Source organism: Heliangelus exortis, chromosome 3, assembly GCF_036169615.1.
Source record: "Heliangelus exortis chromosome 3, bHelExo1.hap1, whole genome shotgun sequence".
NCBI classification, from domain to species: domain Eukaryota; kingdom Metazoa; phylum Chordata; class Aves; order Apodiformes; family Trochilidae; genus Heliangelus; species Heliangelus exortis.
In genome coordinates this window covers 30,799,023-30,819,395 of record NC_092424.1, presented here as the reverse complement: position 1 = coordinate 30,819,395, position 20,373 = coordinate 30,799,023, and the positions used below count along the sequence as shown (strand labels likewise).

The 20,373-nt window shown below is 39.6% G+C and overlaps 1 protein-coding gene across 1 annotated transcript in view; it reads left to right on the top strand.

Annotated features, from left to right (window-relative positions):
- Window positions 1-20,373, top strand: part of ALK (ALK receptor tyrosine kinase) — a 319,245-nt gene that overhangs the window by 253,291 nt on the left and 45,581 nt on the right. The window contains exons 9-11 of the mRNA XM_071739847.1: window positions 5,967-6,136; window positions 17,176-17,270; window positions 18,692-18,832. Of these exons, the coding sequence (XP_071595948.1) occupies window positions 5,967-6,136; window positions 17,176-17,270; window positions 18,692-18,832 (406 nt within the window). The remainder of the gene's footprint in view (window positions 1-5,966; window positions 6,137-17,175; window positions 17,271-18,691; window positions 18,833-20,373) is intronic.

Genomic DNA, 20,373 nt, shown 5'->3' with positions numbered 1-20,373 from the left:
GCTTTTGTTTTATCCAGTCACGTGTAGACAGTTACAGCCTATATATATAGATATATAGATATATAGATATAGCAGATACTGGCACCCTGCTTTTTAGTCTGAGGTGTACATAGGAACTCCAGTGTCAGGGGCTCTACCTGCTGCACTGTTATTTACCAAGCTGAAGGATCCTGGAGTTTGTCCAGAATGTCCTTGGAACCAAGACCTGATGCTGATAAAGCAGCAGTTAAGCAGTCTGTGGTGGATGCCAGCCACGAAGTGGCTTCAGGCTTGTGTTTACCCCTCAGCCTGTCTAGTCTTCCACTGTAACAGACTGCCAGTTCTAAGACTGAACAGTCTTAAAAAACTACTGTTAATGCACTTAAAGACTCCAGGCCTCTCAGTGTTGCCTCTTAGTGCAGGACAAGTGTGACCCTCCATCTTGATGCTCTCCCCATCTTAAAAGTGGTCACCAGGAGTGTGCTGGGCTGGTTGCAGACTGTGCTCCTGTACAGTTTCCCATGCTCTGTGTGAGGCTCCTCATTAACTTGAAAAAGGGAAAAATCATCCTGACCTGCTCTGTACTGCCCCACATGCATTGAATGATGAGAAGAGCATAAAAACACATGCAGGAGATGCAGTAACAAACACAGGCTGTATTTTCCGACACATGTTTGAGATTGGTCCTAATCTGCCTCACACTTTCTGTAGAGCTTTGTATTACACTTTATTCCTGTTTGTTTTGAGCAGCTTTATATTTTCATTTTCTTTGTTCTTCAGTGCTTGTGGCACTAGAGTGGTCAGCTTGTGATGCTTCCCTTTGTTCTTGGTTCAGTTAGGTCTTCTTTCTGTTTTACTAAATCTTGGTTAGAGTATCCTGGCTTCAAAGAATCTCTGTTGTTTGCAGTCCTGACAGTCTTCATTATCTTTTCATGTTGCATACTAGGTAGAGTCCTTTGCTGATTTACCCATTAACTGTGTGTTTAAAACACAGCATATGTGGTAGAGAGAAACCATGGCACTTCTAAATCTTGGGAGAATGCAGGAAGTAGTACACAAAGTCTGTGAGATGTTCCACTATGCAGAAGTAGCCAGAAAAGGGGAGAGACAGCAAGAGGTTTGTTAAATGCTTCAGAAATCAAACTGAGTCACAGTAATCAAGAGTGAAAATCTTTTAACATATGTGTAAAAATTCCTTGTAAACAAAGCCTGTGTACTTCAGCATAGGAATATACAGACTGAAGAACCAATCCAGTGGGCTGATTTAAAGGCAGAATTTATAGAGCTTGAGCAATAAAACACAGCATTATCTAACCCTTTTCTTCACATTATGATTCCCCCTTCTCTTAGTGGGAGTCAGTTGGCCTCCACAAGGCCGAAAGGGCAAAAAGGATTAGGGGGTAGTTAGACATTTCCTCATTTTGAAAATTATGACTGTTTCTTCTTTGTGAAAGCCACTGCAGAGACACGAGAAGCTTGAGAGTGGTTTTTAGAAAGACTGTGTGTCACAGTTTAATGCTGGGCCAGCAATTAACTGAGTGACAGATGCTCTCTATTAACCCCCCTCCTCTCCCTGATTAAGAAAGGAGAGAGAATAAGGGAGAAATTTATAGGCTGGAAACAAAACTACACAGCTTTGATGAAAACAGTAATTATAAAAAAAGGAAAAATGATTAAATATATACAAATATACACAAAACAATACAACATTCCTACTCCCTTCCTCCCAATAACACATCACCACCAAGGCTGCAGGGCAGCCCTGGAAAAGTCCCAGGTTGGGCTGCTGGAGTCAGCAGCAGTTGGGAGCTGGAGGCAGGAACACATGGATTCAGGAGGGCACAGGTTGGGACCATAGGCAGACAAGTGGACTCAATTCTCCCAGGAAGCAGGAAGCATGGGGTTTGACCCTTGTGATCCCCAAAATTTATACTGAGTATGACACGTATGGGATGGAATACTCCGTTCAGTCAATTTTGGTCATTAATCTTGTCCTCTCCTCCCTAAATGAGGGTCGCAGGTGTGACCTCTTTACTCCCTTTCTCTTTCCAGAGCATAAGATATTCCTCAGAACTGAGCAGTGGCCTTGGTTCTGGATTGCATTCTCTAGCTTGAACGTTATCAGTCCAAGAAGCAGACACTGACTGAGAAACTTGCTGTTAATTTCAGCGAGTGCAGCTACTTAGAAGAGACTTAGCTGAAAGAAAATTGCAAGATAGAATATTAGTTCTATCCCGGCCCAAACCAGGACACTGTGCCTTGCTCAGCACAAAGGAATCTGTGCCAGACCTTAGTATTCTATATCTTAGAAGTAAAAGCCACACAGGCAGTTTTGGGTAGACTATAATAGAGAAGGAGAATAAAAACAGAGGTGGTGTTGCCTGCATGGTGGTGGACTTGAAATTAGCATTAGGTGTTATTGCATGTATCCACAAAAGAAGGTGACTCATTTCAAGAGGAACTACATTGTGATTTGGAGCCAGATTATTTAAATTTTCTGTTAGATCCTGCATCAAACACTTTAAAGTGATTTTATAAAAGTAAACATAAGTAAGAAGTAATGGGAAAATAAATGGCATGAGAGTCTCTTCATGTGAAATACAAGCTATCTCATGCCTGCCCAGGTGTTTTAAAGCTAGGTGATCAGATCAGTTTATTATAATTTTATTATTTAAGTAAGGTTTTAGCATGCACATTTGACTCTTAAGAAACAACAGAAGTGCAAGTTGTTGATCTGGCCAAAGAACAGGGAGACCTTTTGGTCACCTTTCTTGTTCATAAGAGTCCAACTCTAAATTGCTGAGCAGTCCTAATAGATGTCTTTGCTTGTATTGTTGTTTGCAACCATTTCTTATTTCTAGTAAGAAAATATTGCCAATGTGACAAACTTCATGCTTCAAATGTAGCTCATATTCATGTACAAAACTTCACAAAGCTGTCTGCAGCTGTTGTCTAATTCTGTGTAAACTATATTCCAACTTGCAGATTTTGTTGGTATTAAATGTTGAGGTGTTTTCCAAACTCCCTTAATTCCGGACCTGCATTTAATAGATCAGTGCATTGACATCTGAAAACATCTACTGCTGTTTCCTGTCCAGTGAAGAAGACCTAGGACAAGAGCTATGTTTTTCAGAAAAATTAGTGTCTGTGTTTGAAAAATTTCAAACACAGTTTCTGGTGAGGAACAGTTTGAGCAATTTCTTTGAGTAAATATTATGTTATTGTTAAGGATCAGGGTTTTTTGTTCTTGAACTAATTGGCTGTCCTGTTCTGTCAGTTCAGAAATTCCACAAATGCAGAAGCCAAGGTGATTCTCAGAAGGCATCCTTGCAGATGGTATTTGCAGTACAGTGCATGTGGCCATCTGACTCAAGTTTTCCCTCAATATGCTACATGTTTCTCATAAGCTCTTTCTCCCTTTGATTTTCCCCAAATCAGTTTAGAGCATTTAATTTACTGAGTCTGTGGGTTTACAGCTAGTTGCCAACTACAGTGGGTTCTAAAGCTGGAAAGCAAGGTGTCACTGAGCCAATGCCTATCTGCAATGCTTAATTAATTTCTCAGTGATGTGTCTAGCTTCTGAATATTTTGTTGCTGGTTTAACACAGAGGGAGATGTTTGATATAGCATGTTAGGTGTATGCCACAAACAGCCCAGATTCAGTTTTTTCCAAATCTGCCACTGCACTACTTACAGGACTCATCATGTATGTAGTACCATCTGCCATTATTGATGCCATATTCTGTAGAATGAATGCCAGCCCCATTTGGAAGTCTTTACTAGGGCATTCAACTCATCATCTGCTCTGGTTGACTTTAGCAGGTGTGGAAAAAACAAAAACAAAAAAAAAGGACTGTCCTGCTATGAAGCTTAGAAACCATGGAAATCTCAGCCAAAAATACCCATTTGAAGCCAGTGCCAGTCGATTCACTGGAGCCAGGTCATTAGAGTTGGCATATTGCACTTTGCCAGCGAGCTGATCTCCCACATTTAATGCCAACTATGTCTTTCCTTCAAACAGCTGACATGTGTACAAAGGCATCCATTCCAGCCATCAATTGCTTCAGCTTTTGCTCTAGTGTTATGTTAATAGCTATCAAAGGATTACTCTTTTCTCACTTCCAATCTTGTAGATATTGCCTCTTACTGTCTGGCAGCTCTCCAGAAGAGACAGAGGTCTGAAAGGTCCTGTACAGTAGGAGCTTCAGGGCTTTGCCTCTCTAATATTGAAGTTGCTCCAACTTACCTGTATGAGAATTTTCACATAGTACACCATGATAGAGCTGGAATAGGGTCCTAAAAGTGCTTCACATGAGGACTCTCAGTAAGAGTTGTTCTCCCTGCTATAGACTGAGTGCTTTAAGTGTCCACTGGCATTCTTTAGTTGGTAAAAATATAACAACAAATATATAAACAAAAAATAAATATAAATCTTGACCATATTTCTCAAGGAAAATGACCTAAGTGGGTCTGAAAGGTATTCTAATGTATTTAAGGGAGAGCAGTCTTCACTGTAATTTCAGTAGTTGTGTTTCTGAGGCACTTGAAAGTGTAAAATGCCCAACAGGTTATTTAATCTTGATTTTCCATTGACATTACAACCATGTATGCACTAAGAGTTAGGAGCAGCCATGCACATGTAGTGTCTGAAGGCATCAGCCTCCTACACCATAAACCTTCGGCAGCAGCTTCTTCCATGACTGTTGGTTCTGGTGACCTTGTGGGTGTGAACTCAGCCATCCCCCAGCTGCTTCCCTGGCCATCTCTTTGCATCATATCAGAAACAGTCCTCATCAGACGTGGGGGTTTTTTTCACTCTGTTGTCTGCAAGGTGAAAAACCTCAGAATTCATCCTGTGGTTTCTATTTTCTGACATTATGGAGAAGGAGCTGGGACTCTACAAGTTCTTTCCTGGACTTGGGGTGAGAATGTGCTGGTAGTCAGACTTGAGAAGTGGTATGTCCCTAGAAGTGTGGTCTGGTAGAGATGTAAGAGTTAATATAAAATGCCTGCTAGTAATTGTCTAGGGGTCATATTGACCTGTTGGAAGCTAACATAGAATGCTTGTTTAATAGAAATTAAGTAATTCAGAAACAGTACCAACACTTCTGTCCTTTTGAGCCTTAATTCAACTTGTCTGACAGGACACACTTTTATCATGAGACAGGAGCAGCAAGCAAAATCTAGCAGTTTCGTTTTATGCTAAGAAATGGATATGAATGTTCTATGCTATCAAAGCAAGAAAGTAATTTTATCAGGTATTCCTGTATAAAACATTTATTTAATTCCTAGCATCCCAACTTAGTTGTTGGCTTTGAAGTGTTAAAAACTAGAGGGCTACTTTTTTACATTCACGGTTGCTAGATACACTGCTTAACACATTCTTGTGTCCAAAAATTCAGTGTTAATGTAACTTTAGCAAACTCATTCAGCAACTTCTCCTCTACTGGTTATTGAGATGACACCCAGCTCCTGCATGCAATATGTATGTGTATTTTAATTATGCTCTTTAACAACAAAGAGCTAGCTCTTCTTCCCAAGAAAATTAGAAGACTATATTAATATAATATAGATTCTTAGACTAGCCTGATGTAGAAGGGATTGTTTTTCTTTTCATATAATGAGGAGAAATCATAAAATGAGAAAACTACATGAAATAATTTTGCATAGGGGATAAATACGTAGAAATGGACTCAGTTACATTAAATGTAACAAAAATGTTAGAAAACTGATTGATTCCCTAAGGTATTTTAATTAATCAAAATCCTCATTATTACTGAAGTTGAATTGGAAATTCTGTAGAAACTTGGAAGGAGGCAGGGAAAAAATTGATTTTTAAAAAGAGCATCTGGGGGATGACGATGTGATTACTAGTGAATCAAGGGTTTTGTGATTAGAAAACAATGAAGTGAAAGAAGAGTTGGACTTTTTTTTAACTTTTGCATAATGTTTGTGATGTTTAATCTCGTATGTCCTCTTTCTTCTAGCTACGAATGTCATGGCTCATCCACGGTGTCTTGCTGGGAAATATTTCTCTTGTGCTGGTTGAGAACAAGACAGGAAAAGAACAGAGACAGACTTTCTGGCATTCAGATAACAGTGAAACTTTGGGAATATGGCAGTGGATGATCTTCCCTCTCCCAGATATCCTGGATAGGTATGAATCTCCTCATCATTATCCTTCATAGTGATCAGTAATTTCATCACTAGCTACCTGGCAATGAAAATGGCCTACATCACTCAGAGAAGTGGTTCCCTCAGGGAGAGGAAGCACTTTGTCTCTGGGAGGTATCTTTTGTTACAGTTGGGGAATGAAAACAACTGAGTAATTAGAGAAAAGCTCCAATCCTGAGGGGTGGTCTTGGTTTGCAGACTGGTCAGTGGGTGGTCTACAGCAAGGTGCTTAAAATTATGTGTCTCCATTTTATTGACTGGAAATGATAATTCCCCTCACATACTGTTCCACGTAGCATGTTTGAGCTTCTTGTGTGGTTTGCTAGAGTTGCACGTGAGCTCCATAGTTACATTTTTTTCTGGGTACCAAAGTCCTCAGTGTTTAACCTACCTCTATCTGAGGATGAGATGGGAGAATAACCTGCTAAAAATCGGACAGGGATGCATCTGAACAGCTATACATTCCCTGCAGCAAGCAGCTCAGCCCAATAAATGGCTGTCTCAGTTATGACTGTATTCTGGCTCTAAGCATAGAGGGTTTATCTGGTAGCATATGTTTAATCTGGTAGAATATGCTTATTTAAAGAGTGTTGGTTTAGCTGCTTTGTACAAGTCAGCTTTAAGGAAATACTCTGTTGTTCATTGTTTACTTTTTGGAATTGTTCTGGCTTATGCTGTTTATAGAGAAGATACAAACATATTTCTCCTCCAGCTGCCCTGGCCCTTAGGCTATAAGATGCATCTGCAGTTAGTGTAATGAACAATGTGTCCTTTGTCTTTTTGGAAATCTGTGCCCTAGAAATAATGGATTTCATTAAGGGATAATTTGCCTCATAAGACATTTGAACAAACGTATGAATATGTCTCATTTTGCTGGCTCTGGGGGATGCATGTAGGCTGCAAATACAACCAGGACACCACTAATGCTTTGGTCTTGAATGTATAATTAATGTGTGTGTGTAAAGATTTAAAAAATGTTAGCATTATGTTTACTGTGCTGTCACTGCTGAAGCACCATTTGGTAAAATACCTTGTTGCTTCATTCCATTCAGTTGTTTCCTTTGAAGAATGGTATATTTTGACATTATTACTTATGTGATTTATTTTCTAATGCTGCCAGGGTAATGTTTTATACCTGAATTATTCTGTACTATTGCTTTCCTTGAAATTCTCTCTAGTTGCACAGTCAGATAGAGAACACTTTGATCTTAGGAGCCAGGCTAGCAGCACTTCACGTGGAACCACAGATCCAACTGGTACATGGTGCTGATTCTTATGCATAAGGTGCTGATACTCTTATTTCCCTATAACTTACAGAGAAGGACAGCTGGGTTCACTGCAGGGAGGGAGTTTCTTGGAACTTGAAAACTTCAAAGTTTTGCCGTGTCTTGAAAAGTTTTCTTATTTATTCCCTGAAAGTTCTCTACTTTAAGGATTTTTTTTTCTAAGATTGGCTTAACTGAAACCAGTCCTTCTTGTGAAGGAAGTAATCTTCAGTGACACCTGGAAATATTGCAGGCATCTTGCTCAATGTCTTGAAACCTATTCCTGAGGAAATCTGGACTGATACATGATTAGGAAGGAAGTCTCTGCTAGTATACAACAAAATGGTAGTGGGGAGACTGTAGTATATATACTTTGGAGATAAATAACAGTTCTGTAATAGTATTTAATTTAATTGATGATAATACAATGCTGGTGCAGCTGAAAGCTTGTTGTGTCTGTCTTTTTCTAATTAGTTCTAATATGGGAGCACCAGCTGTGAGGGTCTGTGTTAGAAGCATGATATTATGGGTATTCCTACAGAAGGAGCTGAAACTTTACATCACCTCCCAGAAGTTCTTGAATAAAACACACCGGTGTACTAGTTTCACACATAATTAGACATTCCATTGTGACTGGGAATCTGAAAGGAAATCTCATTAATAACAAGATAACATGCATTAAACTGCTCAAAGCACGTTTGTTGAAAAGCTGCTTAACCATTATTTCCATGTTTGGCTTATAACACTTCAAAGAATCATTAGAAAGGCTTCCAGGACATCAGAGCAGCTTTATCTTTAGAAACAGAGATGTTAAAAATATTTTATATCCCTCAGGCTTTGGGGAGAAATTATATTTTGTCAGAATATCACAGAACATTTCAGGTGATTTGGCAGGAACAGAAAGTAGGGAGAGGTATAACAAAGATGCTAAGCTGGGACTGAGTGACGTTAGTCGGATTTCTGGAACTGTGTTAGCCTGGGCAAGCCTAGGCACATACTTAATTTCTAAGAGTGTGAAGAGGAAAGGATTGTCTTCTTCCCTTCCATATGATCCTTAGGAAAGCATCCAGTTGAAAGTTCACCGTGTGTGAGATCTTCCCTTTTCTGGGTGGACTTTAAGGAGGCTGAAGTCCTGGCTTTTTACAACTGCCTAAAGTTAGCTATTCATCCTTTTTCTGGAAGGTGTGGGCACAAAAGTCTTTGCAATTGGCACATGTGGTGTAGAGGTTAATAGAGCTGTAACCCAGTTCTAAATTATCAGTATCTTTTAGGGGGTTTGGGGGGAGGAAGAGCAAAGGGCCTGGTGAAGGACATGCCATCAAAGCAGCTACAGAGAAGCCAGCTGTAGCCAAGAGCTCCTTAAACTGTGCAAGGAGCAGATTGTGCTTACCAGAGACAAAAGGCAAAGTCTTCAGACATGCCATATTTTAACTTGCCACTTAAATACACTCAACAGAAACTAATAATGCTTACTATACCTCATTTGGCCCCCATGGAGCCACCTACCCGAACCTGAAGGACACATAATCTGCAAATCAGGTAATCTGCACAGATTCATGAAAGCTATGGAATTGTTAATTTTTACTTACTGGAATTTACACATTAATGCAGTTTAAGGTATTCCGACTAAGAGTAGTACAGAGAACTGTGTTACTGTTTTGTTGTTTTGGGTTTGGTTTTTTTTTTTTTTTTTGTGAAAATTACTATTTGTTTTCCCATTTTAAGTGATGAGCCTGTTGAGAATTGTTCACGGAAATGCGAGTAGGAAAGCTCTGTTGTAGTTGATTTGGCTTGCTTTTTTTCCCCTACATTTGTTTTTAGTATGTAAATGTGAGTTTAAATTTTAATAATGGTCGTGCGATTGTGACAGCAAGAGCAAACAGAAGCCTGATGTAATTGAAGATGAGTGATTTGTGTAGCCAATAATGAGACATTCTTTTAGCTTAACAATATGATTAAGGTGTATCATGTACGTAAATCACAAGCACATGTAACAAAGTAATTCTCTGGAGCTCTTTGTAGGCTGATGCTTATTATAACCAACCCGCCTAGCAACTGATTTTTCTAGGAAGTGTAAAAGGTGGAAAAGGATTAGCTCTAATAAGCTGAAGCCTGGCTGGAAAATTAATGCTTTAACAAACCAATTCTAATTCTCTTTATTTCTGCTCCCTCGGTGAAGCTGAGGTCACCCATGTGGAATAATACGTTGACAACATGTTCTGTGGGTCCATCTACCCCATGGCTGACACTGCCTTGAAGTGGGCTCTGCATGAGCCAGATCAGACAAGCTCTTGTCTTTTAAGGCCTATATTCTCTACTAAACCTGTCTGTTTCTTTAAATATTTCATTGTAATTTCTGTGAGAGGAGCCATTATACAAATGGCATGTATAAACAGCAACCTGTCCAAACTCAGTACAGTCTCCTGGTAGAAGACTGTATAGAAATATAAAAGGAATATAAATATGTCTGCTGGCTAAGAAGGTTCCTTGGCATCCTTCCTTTTTAAGTGTATTTTTTGCCATTACAAAGTCTAGGTTTGAAGCCAGTCTTAAGTAGTAATGACCAGATAGTGGAAGGGGTATTGAGACGAGGAGGTTACTTGAGTTCCCTAGAAACTAAATTTTTAGTTATAAGCAGCAACACCATTTGCTTTGTCAATGATAGCAAAACTAGGTTGTGCCCTTTTAATAGGGCAGCACATTGTGAAAGTTAAAAACAATTTTCTCTTGGTCCCACTGTGCTCAGAATGCTTTAAAATTGTTTTCTTTCTGATGACCTCCCGAAAACCAACAGAGGAATTTTACTGTGTTGGAAGAGAAAAATGTGGCTTACCTGGAAGGCTAGGTCTGTATGTGACCTTCCAGAGGAAGATAGCAAACTCTGCAACCTTATGTTATCCCAGAAGGGGATATGCTGTTGCAGTAAGTCAAAATTCATGTCCAGGTTATTATACTTACTTTCTTCAAACTGGCTTCTTTACCTATTTGAGTCCTTCTGGCTTACTGGATTTTTACGAACTACATTGGTGCTCATCTTTTTTTTGTCTGCACATGAAAATGGGATCCTCCTTCAGTCCCTGGGAGTAAGACACTTTATTCTGTCTGGCTATTTCTAATCATAAAAGCAGCTCTAATCATAATGGCAGCTAAAGCAGCTGGGGAACCTCCAATTCACTGCTGCAGTAAAAATAGCAGTAAAAAGAAGTTGTCTCATAGTCATACAGCTCTGCTGCATTTCTAGCAATTGTGCCTTAGCACCCTTCATTTCTGATAATTTCTTCTTGCATTGCTCTGCCTCTCCTTCACACTGCTTTCAGATTTTTTTTTTTTTTTCTAATGAGGTCCTAGGCATCAGGTCTCCCATCAAGGAAATAAAAGAAAAGTTTTTGTCAACCTTCTGTACCCAGAGACCTGTTTGTCTGCTGTTATTCCTGAACTTGTTTTCCATTCTGCTATGAAGAAACAGGGACCCTCCACACAAGCTAGACATACGTCTCCCTACACATTACCACATATGTATTAATTGGTCACATCTACACTCAGAACCCTTTATTCTTTCTGTTGCTCCAATGTGGTCTCACATTACTTTGTTAAAAGAAGAATGAGACTTTGATGCCTGCATTGCAGCTTTTCTGCTCTGTAGCATTAGCTATCCTGATGCCCTCTGAAATGAAGTTACTCTGCTGATGGCTGTTCTGTTCATCTGGAAAAGGGGGTTTAGTGACAGTGTGTGAAGAGCTCCTGTGACAGATTTTGTACGTGTATGTATTCAGCATGGTTGCCTTTAATAACACCTTTGAATCTCAACCTTTATTACTGGCTATTAGGTAACTTCCTGCGTAGCAGTTCTGTCACCCTAACTGAGTTTGGTTAACATGCTTGTATTTCTCCACATAGTCTCATTCCACCTAAGTATGTCATTTATCCCAAAAAGTAAGTATTCCTTTGTGAAGTGAGCTAACAATGAATTTGTAACAAAGAAGTTAATGGGAATCTGGGTGTAATAAGGGTTAGTGACCTGAAACCTCTCTGTTCTCTGAGTACCTTGGTCTCTAGCAGGTTCAGCCATAATTATTTTAGCTAGGTAGAGGGACAAATCAGTTCCATCAGAGGCAAAATTTCACAGGTTATGAAATGGAATCTGTACGTACAGGCATGCTGTGATCGTGTCCCTGCACGGGGCATTGACTACAAAGGAGACTAATATTCAGTCTAAGTTAATCTCTGTCTTTATCATAAAAAGAAAAAAAAAATTATTATATACCTTTCTAAAATATGGCATAAAGACTGCTGCCTGAGTCCAGCTAATAGAAACCTAACCTGTCTGTAAAAGCTGGGGACAATATTTAGGTGGAATTAAGAGTGTTACTGGAGGGAGGTAGCTGTACCTGAAGAATTTGCTCAAAATCAGCTTTCTGAGGTCTTCAGTTCAAGGAAAATGTTTTTTATTTCCCTCCAAATAGAAAAGGATGTAGTACACCCAAAAGCTAACATCTCTGTGCAATGAAGATCTAAGGACAGGAGGCATGAGCAAAAGTTTGTCCTCATGGAGTCTAACCAGCATAATTATAGGGGTATTTTCCTATTTTTACTTCTCTATTTCCCTCTTTAAAAATTTGATAGGAACCAGTCTTCTGTTAGGATCAAGAAAAAAATAAGCAAAAAGAACCAACTGAACAGAAAATCTAGGATGTGATGAAGCTCCAATACTGACCACGCTTAAACCCCATGTAAAGATCCTGAGGAATGGGGAAGATTAAAGGCCAGAAGTTTTGTTGTTAGCCTGTTTCTGTCAGATTTAACTGAGCTGGGTTATGCTTCATCCTACATTTCAAGGACATGTTCATCTGGATTCAGATTTCACAGATTTGGCCAAAGAAACAAATAAACAAGCTCATTTTTTATGTCTGCCATTTCTTATCTGTGACTCTGATATCTTTGACCAGAGGTTTTTGAATTTATGTAAAACTTGTGTCCTTCAGACAGCTGAGCTGATGTTCCTCAAAGGGGAGGTTTGAATTAAAGCTTTTTTGTGCACCTAGTAAAGCATTTCCTATCTGTATCAAACAGATTTTTTTTTTTTTTCTCAGCTGGTAGCCGACCCTGGGGGATGTAACTTGTACTTCCCAATAGTCATACATCTAAGGAACTTTTCTTCTAGCTGTGCTCTTGGGGTCAAGTAGGACAAAGAAGAGACAGATAGTAGCAGTTTCCACCAGTCTTCAAGTAATTATTTTTTTTTTTAATATCCAAGCCATTAAAGCCTTTTGTAGCAGCCATATTTTCAGTGCTGTGAAGAAATCAAATTTTCAAACACAGATTTATCTAGTAAGGATTTGGATTCTGTGTGAGGAACTTTCTGGGAATTATTAAACTGCTTTGGCTGCTCCTATGTCATTGCCTTCAGGAATACTCTCTCATGGCCATCCCCCATAGCATCTGTGCTTGCAGTGAATATATCTGCAAAGTGCTGTATCTGTGCTCTACAGGTGCCAGTTGAAGCACTGGATGTGCAGCCAGAATGCCCCACTTTGATCTGTGCAAAACTAGCAGTGAGATGCTCTCACCTCCAGCATTTTACTGAGTCACTGCAGTAACATTCACTTCTGTTTTTTCAGTATCAGCTTTCACCAGAGTCAAAGGGAGTCATTTCATTGATTTCAAGGATCAAACAGAAATTATAAAGAAAGGAGGGGGTAACAGAACGAGAGTGTCTGGGGGTTTTTCCCATCTCACTGATGTGTGACATTTCCAACTTCAGTTTTGATTAAATTTCCCTTAATTAGTCTATTAAGCTAAAATCACCAAAGCTAATAATTGACATGTTGGTTAACTGATGATCTTGTTTCAGTGGAATTTGAAATACATCGTATTTCTAAATTAATAGTGGCATTAATCTTGAGAAGAGAAAAAGATGAACTATTTGTTGCAGATATGCTGGTCTCAAGAGACTCGTACTGATTCATGTTAGAAAAAAAATTCAGATTAATAGACAACCAGAGCAGCACTGATGGTCCTAACAGTGTTTGATATTCACAGGATTTTTCTGTTTTGGTGGAATTTCTGTCATTTTTTTCCAGTTCTCCTGCGGGTAAAGTCAACATGGCTGTTTCTTACTTGAACAAACTGTAAATAAAATGCAACCTATTGCATTCTTTTATGGGCACATTAGATTCCATTTCCACCTGTCACGGTTTAACACTGGCCCGGCAATTAAACCGAGTGACAGATGCTCTCTATTAATCTCTCTCTCCTCCCTGATAAGAAAGGAGAGAGAATAAGGGAGAGAGACTTATGGGTTGGAAACTAAACTACACAACTTTAATGAAACAGTAATGATAAATAGGAAAAATTACTAAATATATACAAATATACAAGAAAATGGATACCACATTCCTCCCCCCTTTCCCCCAGTAGCTCTCACGTCACCACCGAGGCTGCAGGGCAGCCCTGGGAAAGTCCAGGCTGGACTCCTGGAGTCGGCAGCAGTTGGGAACTGGAGGCAGGAACACACAGATATGGGCTGGAATGGATCAGGACCACAGGCAGACGAATGGACGGGATCCTTCCAGGATGCCGGGTGAAGGAAGGGAAGCAGGAAAGGCAGGAAGGGCAGGCAGCTGGAAGCTGGAAGCAGGGAATCAATGGCTTGGCCCTCGTGATCCCTCAAATTTATACTGAGGATGACGTATATGGGATGGAATACTCTGTTTGGTCAATTCTGGCATCTGTCTTGTCTGTTCCTCCCCAAAGGAGGGATGCAGGTGGGACCTCTTTATGTTTTCCTCAGAGCTGAGCAGTGTCCTTGGCTCTGCACACCAGTCTCTAGCAGTAACTATAAACATCGAGTGTTATCAGTCCTAGAAACACACACTGTCTGAGAAACTTGCTGTTAATTTCAGCAAGTGCAACTACTTACAAGAGATTTAGCTAAAAGCAAAAGTACAAGACAGAAAATCACCTTTATCCTGGCCCAAACCAGGACACCACCTTACCACTTCCTGGAGGTTACAGCAGCACACAGAACGGAGGGAGCAAAGCTTCTCCTGAGCTATGGTCTATAATTTACAGTAGGTCCTGGTTCTCCCTAGCACACCAGGCTGTTACCTGTGGTGGTACAGCACCTCTTTCACATATGATTCAGCCCTCTCTGTTCCTGCATAGTAACGTACAGGAAAATGTAGATCAGAGCCCACTTCGACTGTGCAACAGCTTTTGTTTAAGACTCTTATGGCATGTCTTGAGCTGAACAGCTTATGTTTATGCTGGAGCTTGTGATTTCATTTGAAGTGTTGTGAGATGTCAGCTGTGGAACAAACAGAGAGGAGTCAGGAGGAAGACAGACATTTTATTGGAAGTCAGCTTAACATCCAAGGGTTTTATGCTCCTTCTAGTTCTCCTCATTAGAGGAGAATTCTCTTCCAATTCTCCTCCACACTGGGTTTCAGGCTCACCAACTAAGAACTGTAAGGCTTCTGGCAGTGTCAGACTGCAGTTGCACTTTGTGTGGATTGGGAAGGCAAAAAATACACTTTTGTGATCTTCTGATTTGTTTGGATGGAGTTGCTAATTTTTGAGCTGATAGAGACTGATCATTTAGCAAGGAAAAATGTTTTGAATTTCCTTTAGTGCTAGGGATACTCCTTCTTCACCATATTCACCATTCTTTTTGTCAATCACGTCCTATTTCTTAGCTGCTGATGATGTCTTCAGAATATAAAAAGTGCATTTTAGAAATTCCCTCCATATGTCCAGCGCATATCTCCAAGGAGCAAGAAATTTCAGCATTGAAGTGTCATGTTTTATTTCACCAGAAAAGAAAAAAGAAATAAAGAAAAAGAAAGAAAAAAAAAAGAAAAAAAAGAAAAAAAAAAGAAGAAAAAAAAATAGAAAAAAAGAAAAAAAAGAAGAAAAAATAAAAATAAAAAAATTAAAAAATAAATAAAAAATAAAAAAATAAAAAATAAAAAATAAAAAATAAAAAAATAAAAAAATAAAAAAGAGAAGAAGAGGGAACATAGTTTGTATCAAGTCCCTTCTGTTGTGAACAAACTGTGTTCTGTTCTAAACCCTCTACATCTTTCAGGGACTGCCACAATCTTTCTCTGAGATTTTGTGCTTTTCTTAGGTCAGCTTTTCTTACTGTGGACCCATCTGTAGCTTAGCAAGAACTCCAGTTGCAGAAGAAGACAACACGCCAATCTAGATAGCCTCAACAGACAGATACATCCTTGGGGTCTGTTTGAGCTTTTACCAAACTTCAGTGTTATCACTGATGGTGAAAGCTGCACTGTATTTGAGAACAACATCGGAGTTGGTTATGTTTGTTGACAGAGTCATATGGCTGAAAAAGGCAAAACTCCCCTGGCAAAACACAGAAAACATTCTGTCCCAAAGTTAATGTGCATATGAGCAGAGAAGCTTCATTTGAACTTTGTTTTGTGATGTTGGTTATTTGGTTAAGGGGAGATAGATTTTAAAAACCAGTAGGAGACAAGACTAATGTAAGCATACTGATAGCAGATGAAAAGCTGAGAGAAAATATTTCAGACCCAGTACAATGCATAAAGGGCTGGACTCTGAGAATAAAAAACCTCCAAAATACTTAGTTCTGTCATCAGATTCTCATCTAACGTGGAACACCTGCAAGAATTCACATTCTGGCTAAGCCCCTCTATCTAAAAGCTGGTGCAGGAACCAACAGCCATAGATCTATATTAAAGTGACCCATGAATTGCTTAACTTCTGCTGGTGTAAAGCATCACAACACAGCAGAGGATGAGCTTTAAATAATATTTTGTATTCTCTTGCAACTTATTCTACAGCATATTATAGTTTCATGGTTTTATAGTCTTAATGCAACCTCTCAGCATAGTATCTTTTTTTCTGGGCCATGATTAGCTGCTTTGAGAAATTGTTCTCCTTCCTAAGCAGAGTATTATGATTTCATATGGCAGAACATGAGAGAACATGAGAGAACATGAACATGAACTTATTAAGCTAAGAGAAAATGTGGTAACGCACCAAATTAATGTCTGGTCAATATACTATCAGATTTGAAGTATTTGATTGTGGTTTATTTTTTCTCTTTCCATTGACTTGTAATACCACTGAGTGTGAATTTACAGTGATCTTTCTTCTGGTAATGTAGGAGTGGCAGAAATTCCTGGCAAAAGCCAGCTGAGAACGTGAAAGTGGTTTAAGACAAATCTGGTCAGCTTCTACAAAGAGAAAATGAGTTCTACTCTTCTTGTGTAGAACCCAGTGTCTATTCCCCTCTTTTGTGACTGCTAGGACCGTTTCACATACTTTGCCACCTAGAGGTTGGATTTAAATTTGTTTCAGCCTTTGCAGTTCCTTTTAGAAACTTCAAATGACTTCAGGAGCCCCCAGCCTACTTACTTTTCTTAACACTTTAAATTCCTTGTGAGAATGAAGGTGTTTGATTATTTTGTGTGCCAGAAGTCATAAGAATTTACATTCTGTCCTGACATGCACACACATACTTGCAGCTGCTTCAGGTTTTATGCCTCTAGGGGAAGAGGGACTGAATTCTTTTTTCTACCTATATCGTGTATAGCTGTCCTCCTCAATGTTCTTTGCTTGTTCAAGGTAAGGATACTTTCTGTGTCAATTAATATTTTTTTTTGTGAAAAGAAAAGTTTTCCCCCCCCATTCTAAAACTGCTTTCATTGCAAAGAGCTCTGAGTTTTGTCTCTTTAATATAATTTAATCTCTGTTCTTCCTATCTGTGCAGGTTTTGGTTTCAGATCATCGCTTCATGGGAAGAAGGATCTGATGCCATTATTGCTTTTGACAATGTCTCCCTTAGTCTGGACTGTTATTTAACAAGTAAGTTTTCCCTTTGTCTGTGAGTAAGCTGTCTTTTATTTGCCAGACAATTGAAATCTGGAAAGTGGTTGAAACTGTGGGGAAGGGATTGGGTGTTGTTATCTTCAAAAGACTCTTGAAATGTGCAGGTATGTTTCTGAAATAACTGTGCTTAGATGGGGGAGACCACTCAAATAAAAGCCTTATTAGTGGAGCCAGTCAGTGAACAGGTTCAGAGTTTGGCAGTAAATGGGTATTAAGGCATATGGTGTGGGAGTGTCAGCTTCCAGGTGAGACAGTAGCATCACCTGTCCACCCAAGCTGGTGCAGAATCTGAGCTGTGATTATAGAATTCCACCTGACCTGGTTTGCTGTGTGACAGTTACCAGAATGAATGAGAGTTGGACTCTGACTAGGGAAAGAAAGGCATCCTGTGATTGACACTGGCTTTGCAACAACATTGGGCACAATACTCCAGTTAAACTGGAACAAGGTTATTTTGTTTGGAATGACATGCGTTTAAGTCTGAATCAGAAACCAGGATCTCTTCGCTCTCTCCAACTCTTGGTAAAAAATTTGGATTGTGATCCAGACTTTGTGATTGAGTGGCCTCTAGAATATGCCCAATCTGTACCTCTGCCACCAGATTTCACCCCGTTTAGATTTTTATTGAACATTTGTGCCTGGCTCATATTTCTCAATCTCATGACAGTGGATTGCTCAATTTGTTCAGTGACCTGTTACTCTGTACCTCAAACCAACAACTTACAGGGGGACTGGAGGGCTGCTGCTCTGACAACATGAAACTTTTAATTTGGGTTGGGCAGTAGAACTTAAGTGTGTTCTTTCATCTTGTAGGCTTGAAGCTCCAACCTCTGTACCCCTGTTCAGACTGAAAACCTTTAAAGCACTTTCTCATCCATCAGCAGTCAGGATGTTTCATCTGCTTTGTGTTATGTTAATTTGCATTGGCTTGTGCTATGAATCTTTCCATTTACCCGGTGGTACTGCTTGCTTTCCATGCCTAAATACAATGTACCTCAGGCTCCAGTATTCTCAATAGGTCTTAAAATGGGTCTGCAATTTAAAAAAAAAAAAAAAAAAAAAAAAAGCTGTAATTAAAAATTAAAATTAACCATTTGCTGCTCCCTAAAAGAGAAACTTTCTAACAGTTGTCTGTATTACGTGTTTCTGCTTTCTGGCTTCATTCACTTGATGGTTTGCCAACTACTCATTTCTGTTTACTTTTCTTTTGTCACAGTTCCCATAACAGCCATGAAAAGTCAATCTGCAGTTTCCTTTTGATAGTGTTATATCCTGTGACTGAAGTCTGTTATATTCATCAAAGAAGTCTTCAGCCCTTAATTCAGCTTCAGTTATGGATTACATACTGTCTCAGCTATCCTCAATGATAAACCAATCTGTGACTTCTTGTTTTCTAGTCAATGGAGAGAAGATATCTCAAAGAACCACTCTAGACTCAAGCAATTTGGTCACCAATAGAGGTGGTCAGAAGTTTGGATGGGAACAAAAACTCCTGGGAAATCTGCAAACCAACACTGCCCCAATTTCTGGTTCAGCAGGTAACTGTCTGGTCTGAGAAGCATTTTCAGTCAGCAGAGAGTTCAGTCAGCTAGTACAGATTTTGGTTAGATATGGCCAAACACAGTACTGTTTTTCCTTTTTTTATTTTTTTTTCTTTTTTTACCAAGGCCTTTGTTCAGAGCTTCTCCAAAGTCCCTTACAAACAAAACAAATCAAGCTCTGGAAAGCAATTTCATTTAGTTGTTAGCTGTAACTTGGATTTTGATTGCAAGCCAGTGAAAGAAAGAAACAGAAGGAGCTGCCTCTTGAAGTAAAATGTGCTTTTAAACTTTAAATCAGGTTTGCTTGTTGTTACGGCCATTTAAAAATAGACAGAAATCAAAGTGAAGTGTCCAAATTGACAGACTCTAGTATGGGGGAACCTTAACACCCATCTCTAGTTAATATAGGCTTGGTTTGAAATAAAGTAGCTTTGCTTTTTCAGTAATATTTTCATTGCCCATTTGAACTAGTACAGCATTGGACTGTGTTTTAAAAACATGATTTTTAATTAGTTAGAAATGTCAGTGTTCAATGTTATTTCATTCTGCTCTGTCCCCTAGCTCCCCTTTCAAGCTTAACTGTAGTTACGTGGGCCAAATAGATGGAAGATTTTCATTCTCACATCACTGTCTCCCAAATGTTTGTCTCTTCCCACTCCCAGGCTTTCCCAGACATTCACAATAGCTGACCATGAAAATGAGGACTGACCACAGGAGAGACAAGCACTTGCTCTAACTGACAGCCCTGTGTGCAGCTGCTTCTCTCTTAGTACCAGCTAGTTACCTGCCAATTTGAAATACCACCCCTCCTAAAGTAGAAAACAGGGATGTGGTTGGTATATGCCTCATTTAATTTGTCCATAAGAACAGGGATTTGTTCCTGCTGCCTTCTTCTCCGGGTATCAGGTTGCCCAGGGAAATTGTGGGTGCCCCCTCCCTGGAAGTGCTCAAGGCCAGATTGGATCAGACTGTGAGCAACTTGATCTAGTGGGAAGTACCCCTCACCCATGCAGGAGGGTTGGAACTGGATGATTTTCTAGGTCCCTGCCAACCAAAACCACTCTATGATTTTAGAAAGACTTCCTTGAGTGTGTTCTATTCTAGGTTGGTTTTCACTTTGGTGTTTGCAGTGTGCTGTTGGACTACTGCATGTTTAAATACTTGAACTATAGTGTTAGCTCTGATACCAACAGCAGTCTAGTCAGTGTGGTCAAAAGCTCCACACTGTCTTCAAAGCCTTCCTGAAAAGTTGGATGTGTTTGCCCACTCTGTGCTGGGGGTACCTGAATGCCCCTGTGAAGCATTTTTTGGCAGTTGAGACTGATGGTACAATCTTCCATGCAGGCCAAGAGTTGCCATCAAGTGGAGCTTATTGGTACTTTATGTGCTGAGTATCATACAGAAAAAAAAGTGCAGAAGCACTGACAGGAGTCTCAGAATGAGACAGTGGGAATGAGCCCATATGAGAGGATGCAGGACTGGATGAATCCGTGCTTCAGCTGTAGAAGTTGTGTCTAAGTTCTGTTACAGATGTTGTA